At 40.3% G+C, this 13,953-nt stretch overlaps 1 protein-coding gene across 2 annotated transcripts; it reads left to right on the top strand.

Moving 5' to 3' along the window:
• The first annotated feature begins 7,496 nt into the window (after positions 1 to 7,496).
• On the top strand, positions 7,497 to 11,895 carry LOC137738184 (putative clathrin assembly protein At5g57200). 2 transcript variants are annotated; one of them, XM_068477810.2, is made up of 16 exons: positions 7,497 to 7,636; positions 7,737 to 7,811; positions 7,936 to 8,005; positions 8,295 to 8,392; positions 8,548 to 8,686; positions 8,779 to 8,906; positions 9,015 to 9,107; positions 9,265 to 9,315; positions 9,406 to 9,471; positions 9,578 to 9,643; positions 9,784 to 9,864; positions 9,944 to 10,021; positions 10,203 to 10,382; positions 10,478 to 10,553; positions 10,681 to 10,799; positions 11,341 to 11,895. In XM_068477810.2, the coding sequence occupies exons 1-16, from the start codon at positions 7,634 to 7,636 to the stop codon at positions 11,734 to 11,736; spliced, it is 1,719 nt and encodes a 572-aa protein (XP_068333911.2). In that variant the 5' UTR covers positions 7,497 to 7,633; the 3' UTR covers positions 11,737 to 11,895. The 2 variants fall into 2 exon arrangements, with proteins under 2 accessions (XP_068333911.2, XP_068333910.2); XM_068477809.2 differs by lacking the exon at positions 7,497 to 7,636 and having other exon boundaries at positions 7,722 to 7,811.
• Positions 11,896 to 13,953: the final 2,058 nt, after the last annotated feature.

Here is a 13,953-nt window from a genome sequence, read left to right as displayed (position 1 = left end):
CCTTTTCATCCATCCAAATCCAAGGATCTAAGATGCAAGGAATGAAGGCCCTCTCTTTGGGCGATTAGCCTTTGCTTATGCAAAGAGGAATCTACAAAGGTATTGATTTCTCAACTCACTTTGTTTTGAGTTGAGTCTTGGTTCACCTATCTACTAGGCTTTGAAGTTCATGGGTTAAGTTTTGTTTTTGAGTGCATATAAACATGATTCCGCCTTTTAATTGTTAATTGCATGTTGTTGATGTTGCTCAAATGAACTTGTTTTTCACAAATCTTCCTTCAATTCTTGAATTTGCTCTTTATTTTTCAAAGTGTTTGTGTTTTTGCTGATGATATGACTGTACCTAAAGTTTTGAAGTTTCAAGTTGCCTACGTACGCTCGGTTGAGGAGGGATCAAGTCATGACGTAGTTCATAAGAGTGATGGATTGCTTTGATGGTTGATTTTGATTTTTGGTTTTGCCGTACATAATTTATTCTCTTGTGGGCCAGGAACGTTAGGTGTCGCATTTTAAGCTCGTGCGAACAATGAGCATTGGGTGTCACCTTTTAAGCTCTTGCGGACAAGGAGCATTGTTGCCATGTGCAGTTTAGGCACGTGTAGGTGAGGAGTTTTGTGCCGTGTGTAGTTTAGGCTCATGCAGGTGAAGAGCATTGGGTGTCGCCTTTTAAGCTCGTGTGAACAAGGAGCATTGGGTGTCGCCTTTTAAGTTCATGCGGACAATGAGCATTGTTGCCGTGTGCAGTTTAGGCTCATGCAGGACTGGAGCATTGCTTGGTTGTTTTAGAGGTAGTAACGCTTCAAGAATCTATCCTTGATGGGGCTGATCTTCAAGCCATCTTTCATTATGATTAAGTAGGCGCCGTTTGTGTAGACCTATTATATTACGTAAGGTCTATCCCATTTTGATGTGAACTTGCTTTTTGTTTTGCAAGTTGTGATGATGGGCCTTCGTAATACCAAGATAAGATCTCCAATTTGTAAAGACCTTGGGTGGACCTTCTTGTTAAAAGCCTTGGATAGCCGTCTTTGGTAGCATTTCAAGTGTTGCTGAGCTTCGAGCCTTCTTTCATCGAGTGCTTCCAACTATTGAAGTCGTAGCTTTATATTTTCCTCTTCAGTCAAGCCTTCTTGTATAGGCATCCTTAGTGAGATGATTTGACTTTCGAGTGGCAAAACAGCTTCCATGTCATATACAAGAGAATAAGGCATAGCTTGGGCATAAGTCCTATATGTACTCATATATGCTCAAAGTGCTTCGCTTATTCTTTCATGTCAGTCTCTCTTTGTTTGGCCGATCACCTTCTTCAAGAAGTTGCACAACATTGTTGAATGCTTCCGCCAGATCATTAGCCGGAGCATGATACATGGGACGAGATCATCTTTCCTCACTTCATATTCAATCAAGAGTTGATTGATTATGAGCTTGGAATCGCCATACACTTCTAGCGTTGTGATTTCCATGTTGATCGCCATTTGGAGTCTAATGGTTAGTGCTTGGTACTCAACGACATTGTTGGAGCATAACTTGCTTAATTAGAAGGAATAGGGTAGTACTTGTCTTTGTGACGACATGAATACTACTCTTGCCCCCACTTAGTCTGTTCGTGTGGATCCGTCGAAGAACATTGTCCATGTCGGGAAAATGCTAATGTAGAACACCTCATCGTTAGACAAGTCGTCTAAGATTTTCCAATCGACTGGGAATGGGTGATCGGCAAGGAAGTTTGCTAGTGCTTGTCCTTTGATAGCTTTAGCTGGGACCTAAATGATCTTATACTGATTGAGAAGCAATGCCCATTTAGCTAGTCACTCTGTCAAAACTGGTTTGAACATGACGTATTTGATTGGGTTAGTTTTAGCAAACAAGTGGATAATGTAAGCATGCATATAGTGTCTTACCTTTTGTTCTTCATTTTCTTGTGCCAAGAGTGCCCCAATGGAACCTTCTTATGCAGCAATGTATAGGATGAACGGATTTCCAGGCACGAGTGCTCCTAAGACAAATGGGCTTGCCATGTACCGTTTTATGCTCTCGAAGGCATAGCGGCAGACGTCATCCCATATGAATGGAGCGTCATTCTTCATGAGTTGACTGAAGGGTTGATAGCGTCCAACAAGGTTGGACATGAAGCATCAAATGAAGCCAAGCCGCACTTGTAGACCTTTTAGCTCGTGTAGATTCTTTGGCTCAGGCATGCTTTGAATGGCCTTGATCTTTGACTAGTCCATTTCAATGCCACGATGCTTGACAATGAAACCAAGGAACTTCCTGGAAAAGACGCCAAATGCACACTGCAATGGGTTCATTTTGAGGTTGTAGTGTCGTAATTTGTCGAACACCATTCGTAAATCCTTCAAGTGATCGGATCTCTTCTTGGTCTTGACAACTACGTCTTCTACGTAACATTCTATGTTTTTGTGTAGCATGTTGTTGAAGATCTGCATTGCCCTTTGATATGTAGCCTCATCATTCTTCAAGCCAAAAGGCATGACCTTGTAGTAGTAGATATATTTTGGAGTACGAAAGGCTGTTAATTCCTAGCCTTTGGGAGCCATGCAGATTTAATTGTATCTAGAATAGTCGTCCATGAATGACAGTGCCTCATGGCCAATGGTTGCGTCCACCATGATTTTGATGATTGGTAAGGGAAAGTCATCCTTTAAGCAAGCATCGTTGAGGTTGCGAAAATCTACGCAAACATGTCTTTGTCCAGATTTCTTAAGGACAATGACGATGTTAGAGATCCATTTAGGGTATTGCACCTCTCGAATGAAGTCTGCTTCTATTAGCTTGTCAATATCGATCTCAATTTACAGTATGAGCACGGATGGATAACATATTTGAGTTTGCTTTATTGGCTGTGTTTTATAGCGTATTTGAGTTTGCTTTATTGGCTGTGTTCCAAGCTTGACTGCAAGACGATGCACGGCAATGGTAGGGTCAAGGTCAAGCATTTCTTTGTAGGTCCAAACAAATATGTCTTTGTACTCCAAGAGCAGTTGGTAATACTCTTCGATCTCGTTTGCACTTAGTAGTGCACTTACAAAGATAAGCTTCGGTTCCTCACTTGTGCTTAAGTTGAGCTCCTTGAGATCATCAACTGTGGTTTGCCTCCATCCTCAAGCTATGGTGGGGTAGCAGTGACGTCATCCTTGGGGATTTCATCTTTTTTATCTTCTTAGATAGTGATGTAGAAGACGTCTTGGACCTTCTTTTTAGCGTCGTCCTTTTGGGCTTGTTGGGGTGAAGATTGACCAGTGTGGATGAGGGTACGCCTCATTCCCTTCAATGGTCATTTGTGTTAACCTCCAAGGTTGCTTGGCTTTTCATCCTTGAAGGAATCGAGCTTCGAACATCATCCTTTTATGCTAAACTATCGAATTTTTCTTCCTTTGGCGTTGTTTTCCTCTTTCTAGAAAGCTTATTGGTTTCTTCAAGTCTTTTCAAGGTTGACTGTCGCGGAGGAGAGCTAGTCGTGTTGCTTTGTTTCTTGGGTTTTGACAACCTTTTGGACACGGAGCTTTAAGGTGTTGGCATATTAAGTCGTTTGAAGACAAAAGTTTGGTCTTGACCATTAATGCGATCGAATGCTGAAATTCTGGGTTTTGAACGATTCAACCTATCGAAGACTGACATTCAAGGGGCGGGTTTAGGCTCCTCTTGATCTTGTTCAACGCTCACCCTGATGTGTTGAGTTCTAACATTTTTCGCTTTTCTTGAAATCTTCACATGTGTATTTGGTGTGAAGTCAAGCCCAACTTTGTTGTTGTCAACTCCGTAACCATGCTCCTTCAACATCTTTTAAGTCTCGGTGAGGTCATGTTCTTTGTCGTTGATGGTGTTTGCATTCTTCTTTCCAAGATTTGAAGAGGCGAAATCGTACCCAGCCTTTAACATGAGTTTGTAGGCGTTTGGGTTGAAACCTTCTTCGGTCTTCTTGCTCGGAAGAGAGCTTGGTTTTGCCTTATTTGGGAGGGGTTTTACGAAACCTCGTGGTGGTTTTGAAACTTTAGCGCTGCCTAGCTATGTCAGAGGTAAAACTGCATTTGTCTTAAGCAATTTTTTACATCGTCTTTATATAGTTATGTGTCGGCTTTATTTGTTCTAGTTTCGAATGGGGATTGCCCATTCTTTCTTCTCGATATGGGGATGTATCGAAAGGCGAGTGCGTTTGATCCTTTTGAGGGCGTCACCGTCCCTTTGGTTGTTGTGGGTTTGGCAAGCTTATCATCGTTTTTGCTCAAAGATGGCACGACTTCCAATTCTTAGTTCTTGGACATAGCTTGCCACTTCTGTCTCTTAGGTGAGGTTTCCCTGTGGATTTGATTTCTTTTGGAAGAGCTTCGGGCACCATGTTTTCATCCATGTAAAACTTGGCATATGCGAATGGCCTACACCCAGGATCGACACATGACGTCACCAAATACTCGTAAATCTAACATACCTCGCCTTCGGAATATAAATAAAGCACCACTCAAGGTCCAAATTGTGTAGTAATTTTTTTTCTTATGCTTTATAGCTGCATCTGTGATTCAGCTTTGGTGAATGGCTTGGTGTTGCCTTATATCACCTTCACTCATTCTCAGTGGAATTTTAAGCATTGGTGAAGGGTGGACAACACTACTCCATTCTCATGGATCCAAGGCCTTCTTAAGAGTAAGCTGTAGGAAGTTCTTACACCCATCACGTGGAATAAAATGCTTGATTTGAGTTCACCAATGGTCATCTTCACTTGGATCATACCCATTGCTCTTTGTCTTCCTTGGTTAAAACCTTGGATTAGGAGGCGGCTTCGAGATATTTCATCTACCTTGATGCCGATTGTGGTCATTGTTGACTTTGGCATGATGTTTATGGCTGATCCACCATCCACAAACATGCAGTTGACTTTGTGCTCCCTTACGTACCCAAAGACAAAAAGGCGACGGTTGTGAGGCTTTGACCTTAGTAGCAAGTCTTTGTCAATGAAGTTGATTGCGTCATGGGCGGCACAACATGTAGCATATTCATGTGGCCTTGCACTTTGTGGTTGTCGGGACTCGCTAAGACTGCTACTAGTGCTTTTCGCATCTCGTTGGGCAACTGTAGCGCTTCCTCGATGCTAAAGTATGTCATCAGGTATCACATGACAAGCAACGGTAGTGCACTGTTGGAAAAAGTCCTTCGGGAAGTAATCGTGCAAGGAGACAGGAATGTTTGGCTCTTGCTTCATAGGTTCCCCATCGTATGTTGGCTTGGTAGCTCTTACGCTCATTTTAGGCTTCCTATTGTTACGGCGGCGGTGTTTTCTCCCTTGTTCCACCTTTGGCTTTGTGGCTTGTGGTTTTGGCTTCCTTATCCTTTTGTAACTCACCACTATCTACCCTTCTTCATTGTCGATAAGTGCATTTTGGTCGCTTGCCCCTAGTGATGGTTGTGTAGAAGGTGCCATGTAGCTTGAGCATGGACGAGAGTGGTCAGGCGTTACTTGGAGAGGCATAGGATCAAAGGATCTAAACGCAATCGTAGTAATATGTGTTGCGCCCGTGTCTTCAAGGTCAAGTTCAATTTGCCCTTGTTCTACTAGCTTTATGACAAGCTCTTTGAGGATGAAGCACTTGCCAACAGGATGACTCACGATACGATGGTACTTGCAGTACCTAAGATTGTTAACGCGATCCATCTTTTCAGGGCGCTTACATTCAGGTAGCTCGATCATTTTCTTTTCCAGCAAGTTATCTAACATTGTAGGTACGTCGGAGTTAGGAAAAGGGTGCGTCTTCTGCTCTAGTTCCTTTAAAGTGTTTTTGTACCTATAAGGCGAACACCTTATCTTTCTTAAAGTCGACGATCGGCTCCCATGATTGGCGATACTTAGCTTCATGTCGTGGGACCGAGTTGTCAGCTCTTCAAATGTTCTCGGCTTTATTCCTTAGATGATGCAATGTAGCCCTCAGTGCATGCCTTGAACACATATCTCAATGGTAGAGGGTTCAAAAAGCTGATCTTTGCAATCTAGACTTAATGAACGCCACCTATTGATGTAGTCGACGACAGGTTCATCCTTCCACTGTTTTGTACTTGTAAGCTCCAGCATGCTTACAGTATGGCGAATGCTATAGAAGTGGTTGAGGAATTCCATTTCAAGTTGATCCCAGCTGTTAATAAACTCAAGCTCGAGATCAGTGTACCAGTCAAAGTCGTTACCTTTCAGTGAGCGCACGAATTGTTTGACAAGGTAGTCTCCCTCTGTCCCAGCGTTGTTGCAAGTTTCGATGAAATGGGCAATATGTTGTTTGGGATTGCCCTTTCCATCGAATTGCATGAATTTTGGCAGCTGATAACCCCTTGACATCCTCAAGGCGTCAATCTTTTTAAAGTAAGGCTTTGAATACAGCACAGAGTCATGTGAGCTCCCTTTGTACTATGCCTTGATGGTGCTAGTGATCATCTCCTGCAATTGCTGGATAGAGAGAGATCCCATGAGCACTGTTGCTTGGTCCAGCTTCTCCTCAGCTTTTCCTATCGAAGGCTCATCATCTTCATCAGTTTCCTTCTTTTGTAGGTCAACCTTTGGGTTGTGGTCATCTTTTTTGTCATGTTGCACCTCTAGACGATTAATGAGTGTAGCAATTTGTTAGTCATTTTCCTCCACGATCCTTGTCAATCTTGCGATTGTTTCGCTCATTTGTGCCAACTGCTCCTCGATGGAAGTCGCACTAGTAGTCATGACTTGCATGGCTACGAGATACGAACTATTGTTTGAGTTGGCATCAGAAGTCAACGACTTGGAGTACCTCTTCAGGCTTTCCTCCCTTGGCGCCCTTAGCAAGGCCAATGTGATCACGGGCTCGTGCCTTGGTTGTTAGATTTGTATCAATGGATGAAATCCATCGGTTCGTAGGATCTCCACAAAATTAATCCAGAGAGGATCTAACTTCGTATTTATAATAGCTTAAACCCATATAACATTTATAGGAAGAGAAAGAGAGAGAAGGATTTTTTTTCTTTTTGGATCGAAAGAGAGAATGATAGAATAGTCAAATTCTAACTATTTATAATGACTTAAAGCTTATGTGGCATTCATCATTGACTTATGCTTAATTAATAAAAATATATCATTGATTAAGTCCAAAACAAAATTATAGCATTGATATATGGCTTAATAGTAAAAATTTTACTGACTTTTGGCTAAATTACCTAAATTATGTTCGTGCTATAAAAATGATTCCTGATCAAACAATTAACACGAAAAAGCTTAAATTTTTTCACTTCTTATTTTGGAAAGGGAGAATAATAATGGAAGTTTTAACGAAAAACCTACGGTACTGTTCATTTTAATGAAAAACCATATTTTTACACTAAAAAGTTAATCCTCGTACTATTCACTTTACCCTTTATTTTGTTCTTATCGTAAAACTTAAAATTTTCAAATTATTTTCATTAGTTTTTCTAATAATAAATAGGAGATAAAACACGAAAATACCCATATAATAATAGTCCTTCCAGCTGCGGACATTTTGGAGGGGAGGAGAGTCGTTGATTGTTTTTGTTGTTGGAACGACACGGTTTCGGAAGAAGACCAAGAACATCGTCTTTCACCACCACCACCTTCGTCTCCACCACCATCTCCTCCTCTGACATCATATCAATGGTTTGATCTCTCTAATCCCAACACATTATAAGTGTTGTTGTTTTTGAAAAACCCAATGAATAGATAAAAACCAACTTTTATTTTTATGGATACTTTTCAGAGCTTTCGGAAGGCCTATGGAGCTCTGAAGGACTCTACCAAGGTTGGCCTCATCAAGGTCAACAGCGAATTCAAGGTGCGAAAAAGAACCGATTTTGACCTGTGGGTTTTGTTTTGATGAGCTCTGTGAATGCATTTGCATTTTGGTTCTTTGATGAAATGCAATTTTTGCTGAAATGTGGGTTGTGTTTTTTTGGAAGGATTTGGATATCGCCACAGTGAAGGCAACCAGTCACGTTGAGTGCCCTCCGAAGGAACGTCATATTCGAAGTGAGTTGTGTTTGATTTCCTACATTTGTGAATTGTATGATATGGATGTGTTATCTGATTGAATGATGAGGATATGAATCTGCATTATAAACTTTGTGTGGCCATCAGATTTGCAATTACGTTCAATTTCCTTGTATTTGCTAACATAATGTTTGTAATTCTATTTTCCAATTCTATTTTGAATTCCATGGTCAAAATTCCTTGCATTGATGAGCTTTCCCAATTCAGTCATGTTCTCATGTCTGATTAATCTTTGGGTGTGTTTTTGATTTCTTGTTCTGCTGCCTAGAGATTTTCTCCGCGACATCAGTGAATCGTCCACGCGCAGATGTGGCATACTGCATTCACACGTTGGCCAAGAGATTGTCCAAGACACGGAGTTGGATTGTAATGCCCTTTATTCGCTTGTTGTTATCGTTGTTTTTGTTGTCATTCATAGCTGGTACAACATGCATATAGGAAAAGTATGTCCAGTAGGAGTAGCAAAATAGTTGTTAAAATCTACCAGGTCACTTAACAAGTGACAAGTTTACAATCTACAGGTTGCCATAAAGACATTGATAGTTATTCATAGAACATTGAGAGATGGTGATCCTACCTTCAGAGAGGAGCTTCTGAACTATTCGCAGAGAGGACACATTCTCCAAATTTCCTATTTTAAAGATGACTCAAGTCCCCTTGGTAAAATGCTTCCGCCTTTGATGACGGTATATTATGTAACATGTGGCCAATCTTTGTAACAGTCCCTTCTTACACCAACTTTTGCCTTGCAGCTTGGGATTGCTCTGCTTGGGTTAGGACATATGCGCTCTTTTTAGAAGAACGGCTGGAGTGTTTCAAAGTTTTGAAATATGACATTGAGGCAGAGCGTTTGACCAAAACATTGCCAGGATCAACCAAGGTGTGGTTTATATTTGTCATTTTCATGATTTAAAATTTTACTTTTTTTGTCTCTCATTGAATTTCATGTTCAACTTTAGTATAACAAAGATACCATTGACTCCACCAGGTCCATAGTAGAACACGAACGCTGAGTGCTGATGCGCTCTTGGAGCAGCTACCTGCACTGCAGCAACTTCTTTTCTGCCTCATGGGTTGCCAGGTAATAAGTTAATATGGATACAGAAAGTCTGATCTGGCTTCGTTCTTTGAGCCAAATTTTATTTAATCGGTCCACGACATCCTCTCTTACTGAAACAGTCTTGAAAGAACCATTTTGTTCGTTATATTGTACTTTCTAATTTGCTCTTATTTTGCAGCCCGAGGGAACAGCTTATAACAATTACCTCATCCAATATGCCTTGGCTCTGGTATGCATGAAACCTAAATTCCTTGAGAAAACCAATATATGCCTTTTTACTAGTTCCTTCTGAGCTTCAACAATGTTCTTCTCCATGTAGATATTAAAAGAAAGCTTTAAAATATATTGTGCCATCAATGACGGAATTATAAATCTCGTTGACATGGTAAGGCTCTTCTAGACTCATATTTCTCTGAGCTGAATCAGTTATCATATGATACCGCCATTTTTTATTTTAAAATTATAACAAATCGAGTTGCGTCTTCCTGCAGTTCTTTGATATGTCAAGACACGACGCAGTTAAAGCCCTCAATATCTACAAAAGAGCTGGTCAACAGGTACACAATGATACGTTATTTTTGAATCGTTTGTATAACAATATGTTGTAGCGCAACATGTATTGCTGGAATAGACCTTTTCCCATAGTTAAATTAATAACGATACCCTCAAAAGCAGTTTTTTCTCTATCGACCTACAGGCTGAAGCGCTTGCTGATTTTTACGAATACTGCAAGGGTTTGGATCTTGCTAGAACTTTTCAGTTTCCCACATTGAGACAGGTTCCACTTTGCCTTCTACTGGAATATTTAAGTTGACTCCATTGCATGGTCTCTCACAAATCTTCTCTACACTGAACAGCCACCACCATCATTTCTTGCAACAATGGAAGAGTATATAAAGGAAGCGCCACAGTCAGGTTCCATTAACAGAAGACTGGTGAGATAGAATCCATATGAGTATGAACATTTGAGTACTGGATGTGTATGTGCATTAAGACTCTTTGAAATATTTGTCGTACACAATTGCTGTTGACATGCTGTATATTCACATGCTTATTTGTATATTTGAACTATTAGTTCTAATATTCAAATTTCTGATAATTTTGTTCCGGCAATAGGAATACCAGGAGACAGACGAGCAGCCTCAGAGACCTGATGAACCTCCTCCCCCTCCAGAGCCTGAAAAACAAGAAGAAAAAGTTGAGGAGCCACTGGCTAAAACAGAGGAAGAACCCCAACCCAAGGAAGAAGAAGTCGAACCTCCTCCTTTGATATCAACTGTGGACACTGATCTGCTGGTACGATATTTTATATATGCGTTGTAATTCATGTTTTCTCTGATGTCAGTCTGGATTTTTTCATTTATGCTTTGTCTTTCCTTCTCATTGTCTAGGGCCTAAGGGAAATAAATCCAAAAGCTGCAGAAATAGAAGAATGCAATGCCCTGGCTCTTGCGATAGTTCCACAGGGTAAGTTGCGTTGCATGGTATATTATTGAGGAAAATTTGCACATGTCTGCATTGTCGAATTTGAAGATTTGTTTGCTGATATACTTTATGATTTCTGTTTTATAAAATCATATTTATACATTTTCAGGGAATGAACAAAAATCTGGAGCAAATTTCAATGATTTTGCTGGGACTTCCGGTTGGGAGCTGGCGCTGGTGACCACACCAAGCAACCATACCAGCCAAGCGCCCCAAGACAGAAAGTTGGTTAGTCTTCTTTGCTTTTCAAAAAGATTTTATTTTTCTGCCCTTTCGTTTGCAGTGCAATGGTATGAAAGCTACATATGGATAGTGTTGGGATCAGCTCTGGTTAGTCCTCTCTGAATCAATATGGTCTTGAACCACTTGGTCCTTCCTAGACAGTTTGGGATTGAATTTCTTTCAATGTGAAGTTAGTTGACTACAAGATTCAGTACACATACATACTCACCTTCACACTTTTTTTCTGAATCAAGGAATTGAAGAATCTGAAATCTAACTTGGTCTAGAGTAGAGTAGTTAAGTATGCATTTAGATTGCAGTTGTTTGCGTAGCTAAATCTCAGTTTCGGGCTTCAATCACCGGACTTTTCTTTCGTAAAAAGGAGGCCAAGGGGCAAGGGAGGTTTGAACTCTTGTTTTCGGTGTGTTGGTAAATGCGCAATACAACTGGAACTACAAGCCACTGCCGATTCACTAGATTTACACGTATAGATTAGTATTCGTATTCTTTCAGTTTATATTCATGGACATCGTTTGGGTTTTGTCAGGCTGGTGGCTTTGATAATCTGTTACTTAATAGTTTGTATGAAGATGAAGGTGCCAGGAGACAGTTACAACTCCAGAATGCAGGGTATGGTTATGGCGCGACGAGCTTGCAAAATCCATTTGAACAAGCAGCACAGCAACCCGTACAAGACCCATTTGCAATGTCCAACGGCATAGCACCCCCTACAAACGTGCAGATGGCGTTAATGGCACAACAACAAGAACAGCACCAGCAAATCATGCAGCAACAACAGCAAAACATGATGATGGTTCCTCACCCGTATTATTCTCAATATTCCCAACCAATGCAACCTGCAGGCTCTGCAAACCCGTTTGGAGATCCATTCAGCATCCCTCCTAGTACAATGCCAAACCAGGGAAACCAAAACCTAATATAGAAGCCCACTTTTTTCATGATATTATTCCAACTATTCTTTCATTCTTTGGAGTGGTGGTGTGATTTTGATAAGCTCATTCTTTGTTTAATCTCTATATTGTTTTGGAGTGTCAATGACAACAATGGAATGCATACCAATCGATCTGCTGTTTAGATCAAACTTTTGCTCGTTGTTCAGAGTTTACGAGTGCGTATATAGTTAGTATTTCAAAATTCCCCACAACTCGAATGGAGGTATCTATAGACAACAAGATACAAGCATAATTGAATAAGTAACCCCAATTTCTTGAGAACAAAGAAACCTGCATCTTAATAAAACAAAATTCTAAAGAGAAGAAAACCAAACCTCATCAGCATCATGCACACATCGTCAACATCAACTTTATCCAAATATGATGATTCTTGTCAATTGGTACTCGAGTGGCGACCAGTCCAAGCACTTAAATGCGTGTCCAAAAACTTCAAGTATTCCTCCACAACAATTCTTCATTTCACTCATCTGCAGCATCCAAGTTATGGAGTTGATCGAGGTGGTGGAGGTGATGGAATCTTGTAATAGAAAGTCTTAGCAATGCTTTGGAATCCATATATGAGAAATCGGGCAGACCATTAGATTGATTTTATTAAATTTCATGAAGTACTATATAATTGTTGATCTTATTGGTTGGTAAATATGGTTGGATGTTAATTGGATTATTGCTTTTGTTGGATTTTTATTGGTTTGATTATGACTTGCATATACGAGATGGAATTCATATCATGCTTTGCAATAATGAGACGTATGAGTTGGGTGAGTTACGTGGGTTTGTCTCGTGATGAATTGGAATGGTTTGATGTATTGTAAAAATTGGATCGACCATGTCAAGGACCAGGATTTCCGGTAAGCATAATTGATAGGCAATAAAGACGATCTTTATGTGAGAGACGACTTGGTGATCGAGAGATGGATATTGTGGTTTGAAAGAACAATGGAAAGTGAATGGATATGTCATGAGTGGTAATTCATATAACAAGACACTTGAGGCTAAAGCATGGTATGAGACGTGTGAGGCTGTGTGTTTTGGAGTGTGGATTAACGAGAATAGGGGTGGGAATGAGAGAATTATCATGCATCATTATGGAACCATTGTTTCCAATTTCTCATGACTGAAATCTATGACCATATGACTCTTAATTGAGTTTGATTAATTTACTATTGTAAGGCTATGTCCCTACTAAGCTATTGAAGCTCCATTGTTTATGTAGGTGTACGAATTAGACTCAATCAAGAGGGTGAATAGGATCTGATCGAATTAGATGTGGGACTAGAAGTTTTTATTCATTTATTAATTTGGCCTTGTAAAGAATTCTGGATTGGTTTATAAGAGGAACTTATATTTTTCATTCATTTCTGCTTCTTTTTATTTATTTATATTCAACTTTAGGCCATATTTTGGATTCGGGATTTTCTACCGACTCTGGGTCCGGAGCGTGACACTAACCATAACCCAACCTTCACAATTCGGTTTCGGGTTGGCTTTGGGTTGGGTTCGGGTTAGTTAGGTTCAGGTTTATGTTGGATTCAGACTTACTCGGGTTGAGTTTGGGTTCAGGATCACACATCTTTATCGAGTTCAATCTCATAAAACCTTATTTTGCATGATTTTTCAAAATTTGAACCAAAAACGTCAAATGTTAGTTGGAATTTCATTTACACATGACCATGCAAACAAAAGTTAAAGCACACAACTTCGAGACTATTTCTAATGTTTCAACCAGGCAAAGTTGAAATTAAATTACAAGATGCATACCAAAGCCTTAACCAAAAGAAATGTAAAAGTAACACTATCATTCAGTACCCATATGAAAACCGACAATAAACTTTAAGTATAGTCACCCCAAAACTTATACTTATGTAAAATGAAGTGAGGAGGGTAATATGTGCATGAGCAAATTCGAGCTCAACATCAGGTTGAGTTTGGGTTGCCATAGGCGGGTAAGGCATCAACCCAGCATAATACATGATCGAGTTGAGGCTGAGTGGGGTTTGTGCGGGTTTTCTTCTTCATTCTAACCTACACGATTGGGTTTGAAATTTGGTTGGGCATGTGTAGATTCAAGTTGAACGAACCTAAGTTGCACCCCAATTGCTCACTACCCCACTATTGCCACCACCTATATCCCACCACCACTAACACCTTTATTCTCACCACTACTACCACTACTCCAACCACCATCG

This window comes from Pyrus communis, chromosome 13 (genome assembly GCF_041283825.1).
Source record: "Pyrus communis isolate YQ-2024b chromosome 13, ASM4128382v1, whole genome shotgun sequence".
In the NCBI taxonomy this organism is placed as follows: Eukaryota; Viridiplantae; Streptophyta; class Magnoliopsida; order Rosales; family Rosaceae; genus Pyrus; species Pyrus communis.
Note: the sequence above shows the minus strand (reverse complement) of the source record. Positions and strands in the feature narration are given on the sequence as shown.

What these genes read in the sequence shown, in the direction of transcription:
- LOC137738184 (XM_068477809.2), top strand. Translation starts at nt 7,722, where the DNA reads ATGGATACTTTTCAGAGCTTTCGGAAGGCCTATGGAGCTCTGAAGGAC. An exon ending in AGATGACTCAAGTCCCCTTG is followed by an intron (nt 8,687 to 8,778) that starts GTAAAATGCTTC and finishes TTTGCCTTGCAG; the next exon opens with CTTGGGATTGCTCTGCTTGG. An exon ending in CGCCCCAAGACAGAAAGTTG is followed by an intron (nt 10,800 to 11,340) that starts GTTAGTCTTCTT and finishes GGGTTTTGTCAG; the next exon opens with GCTGGTGGCTTTGATAATCT.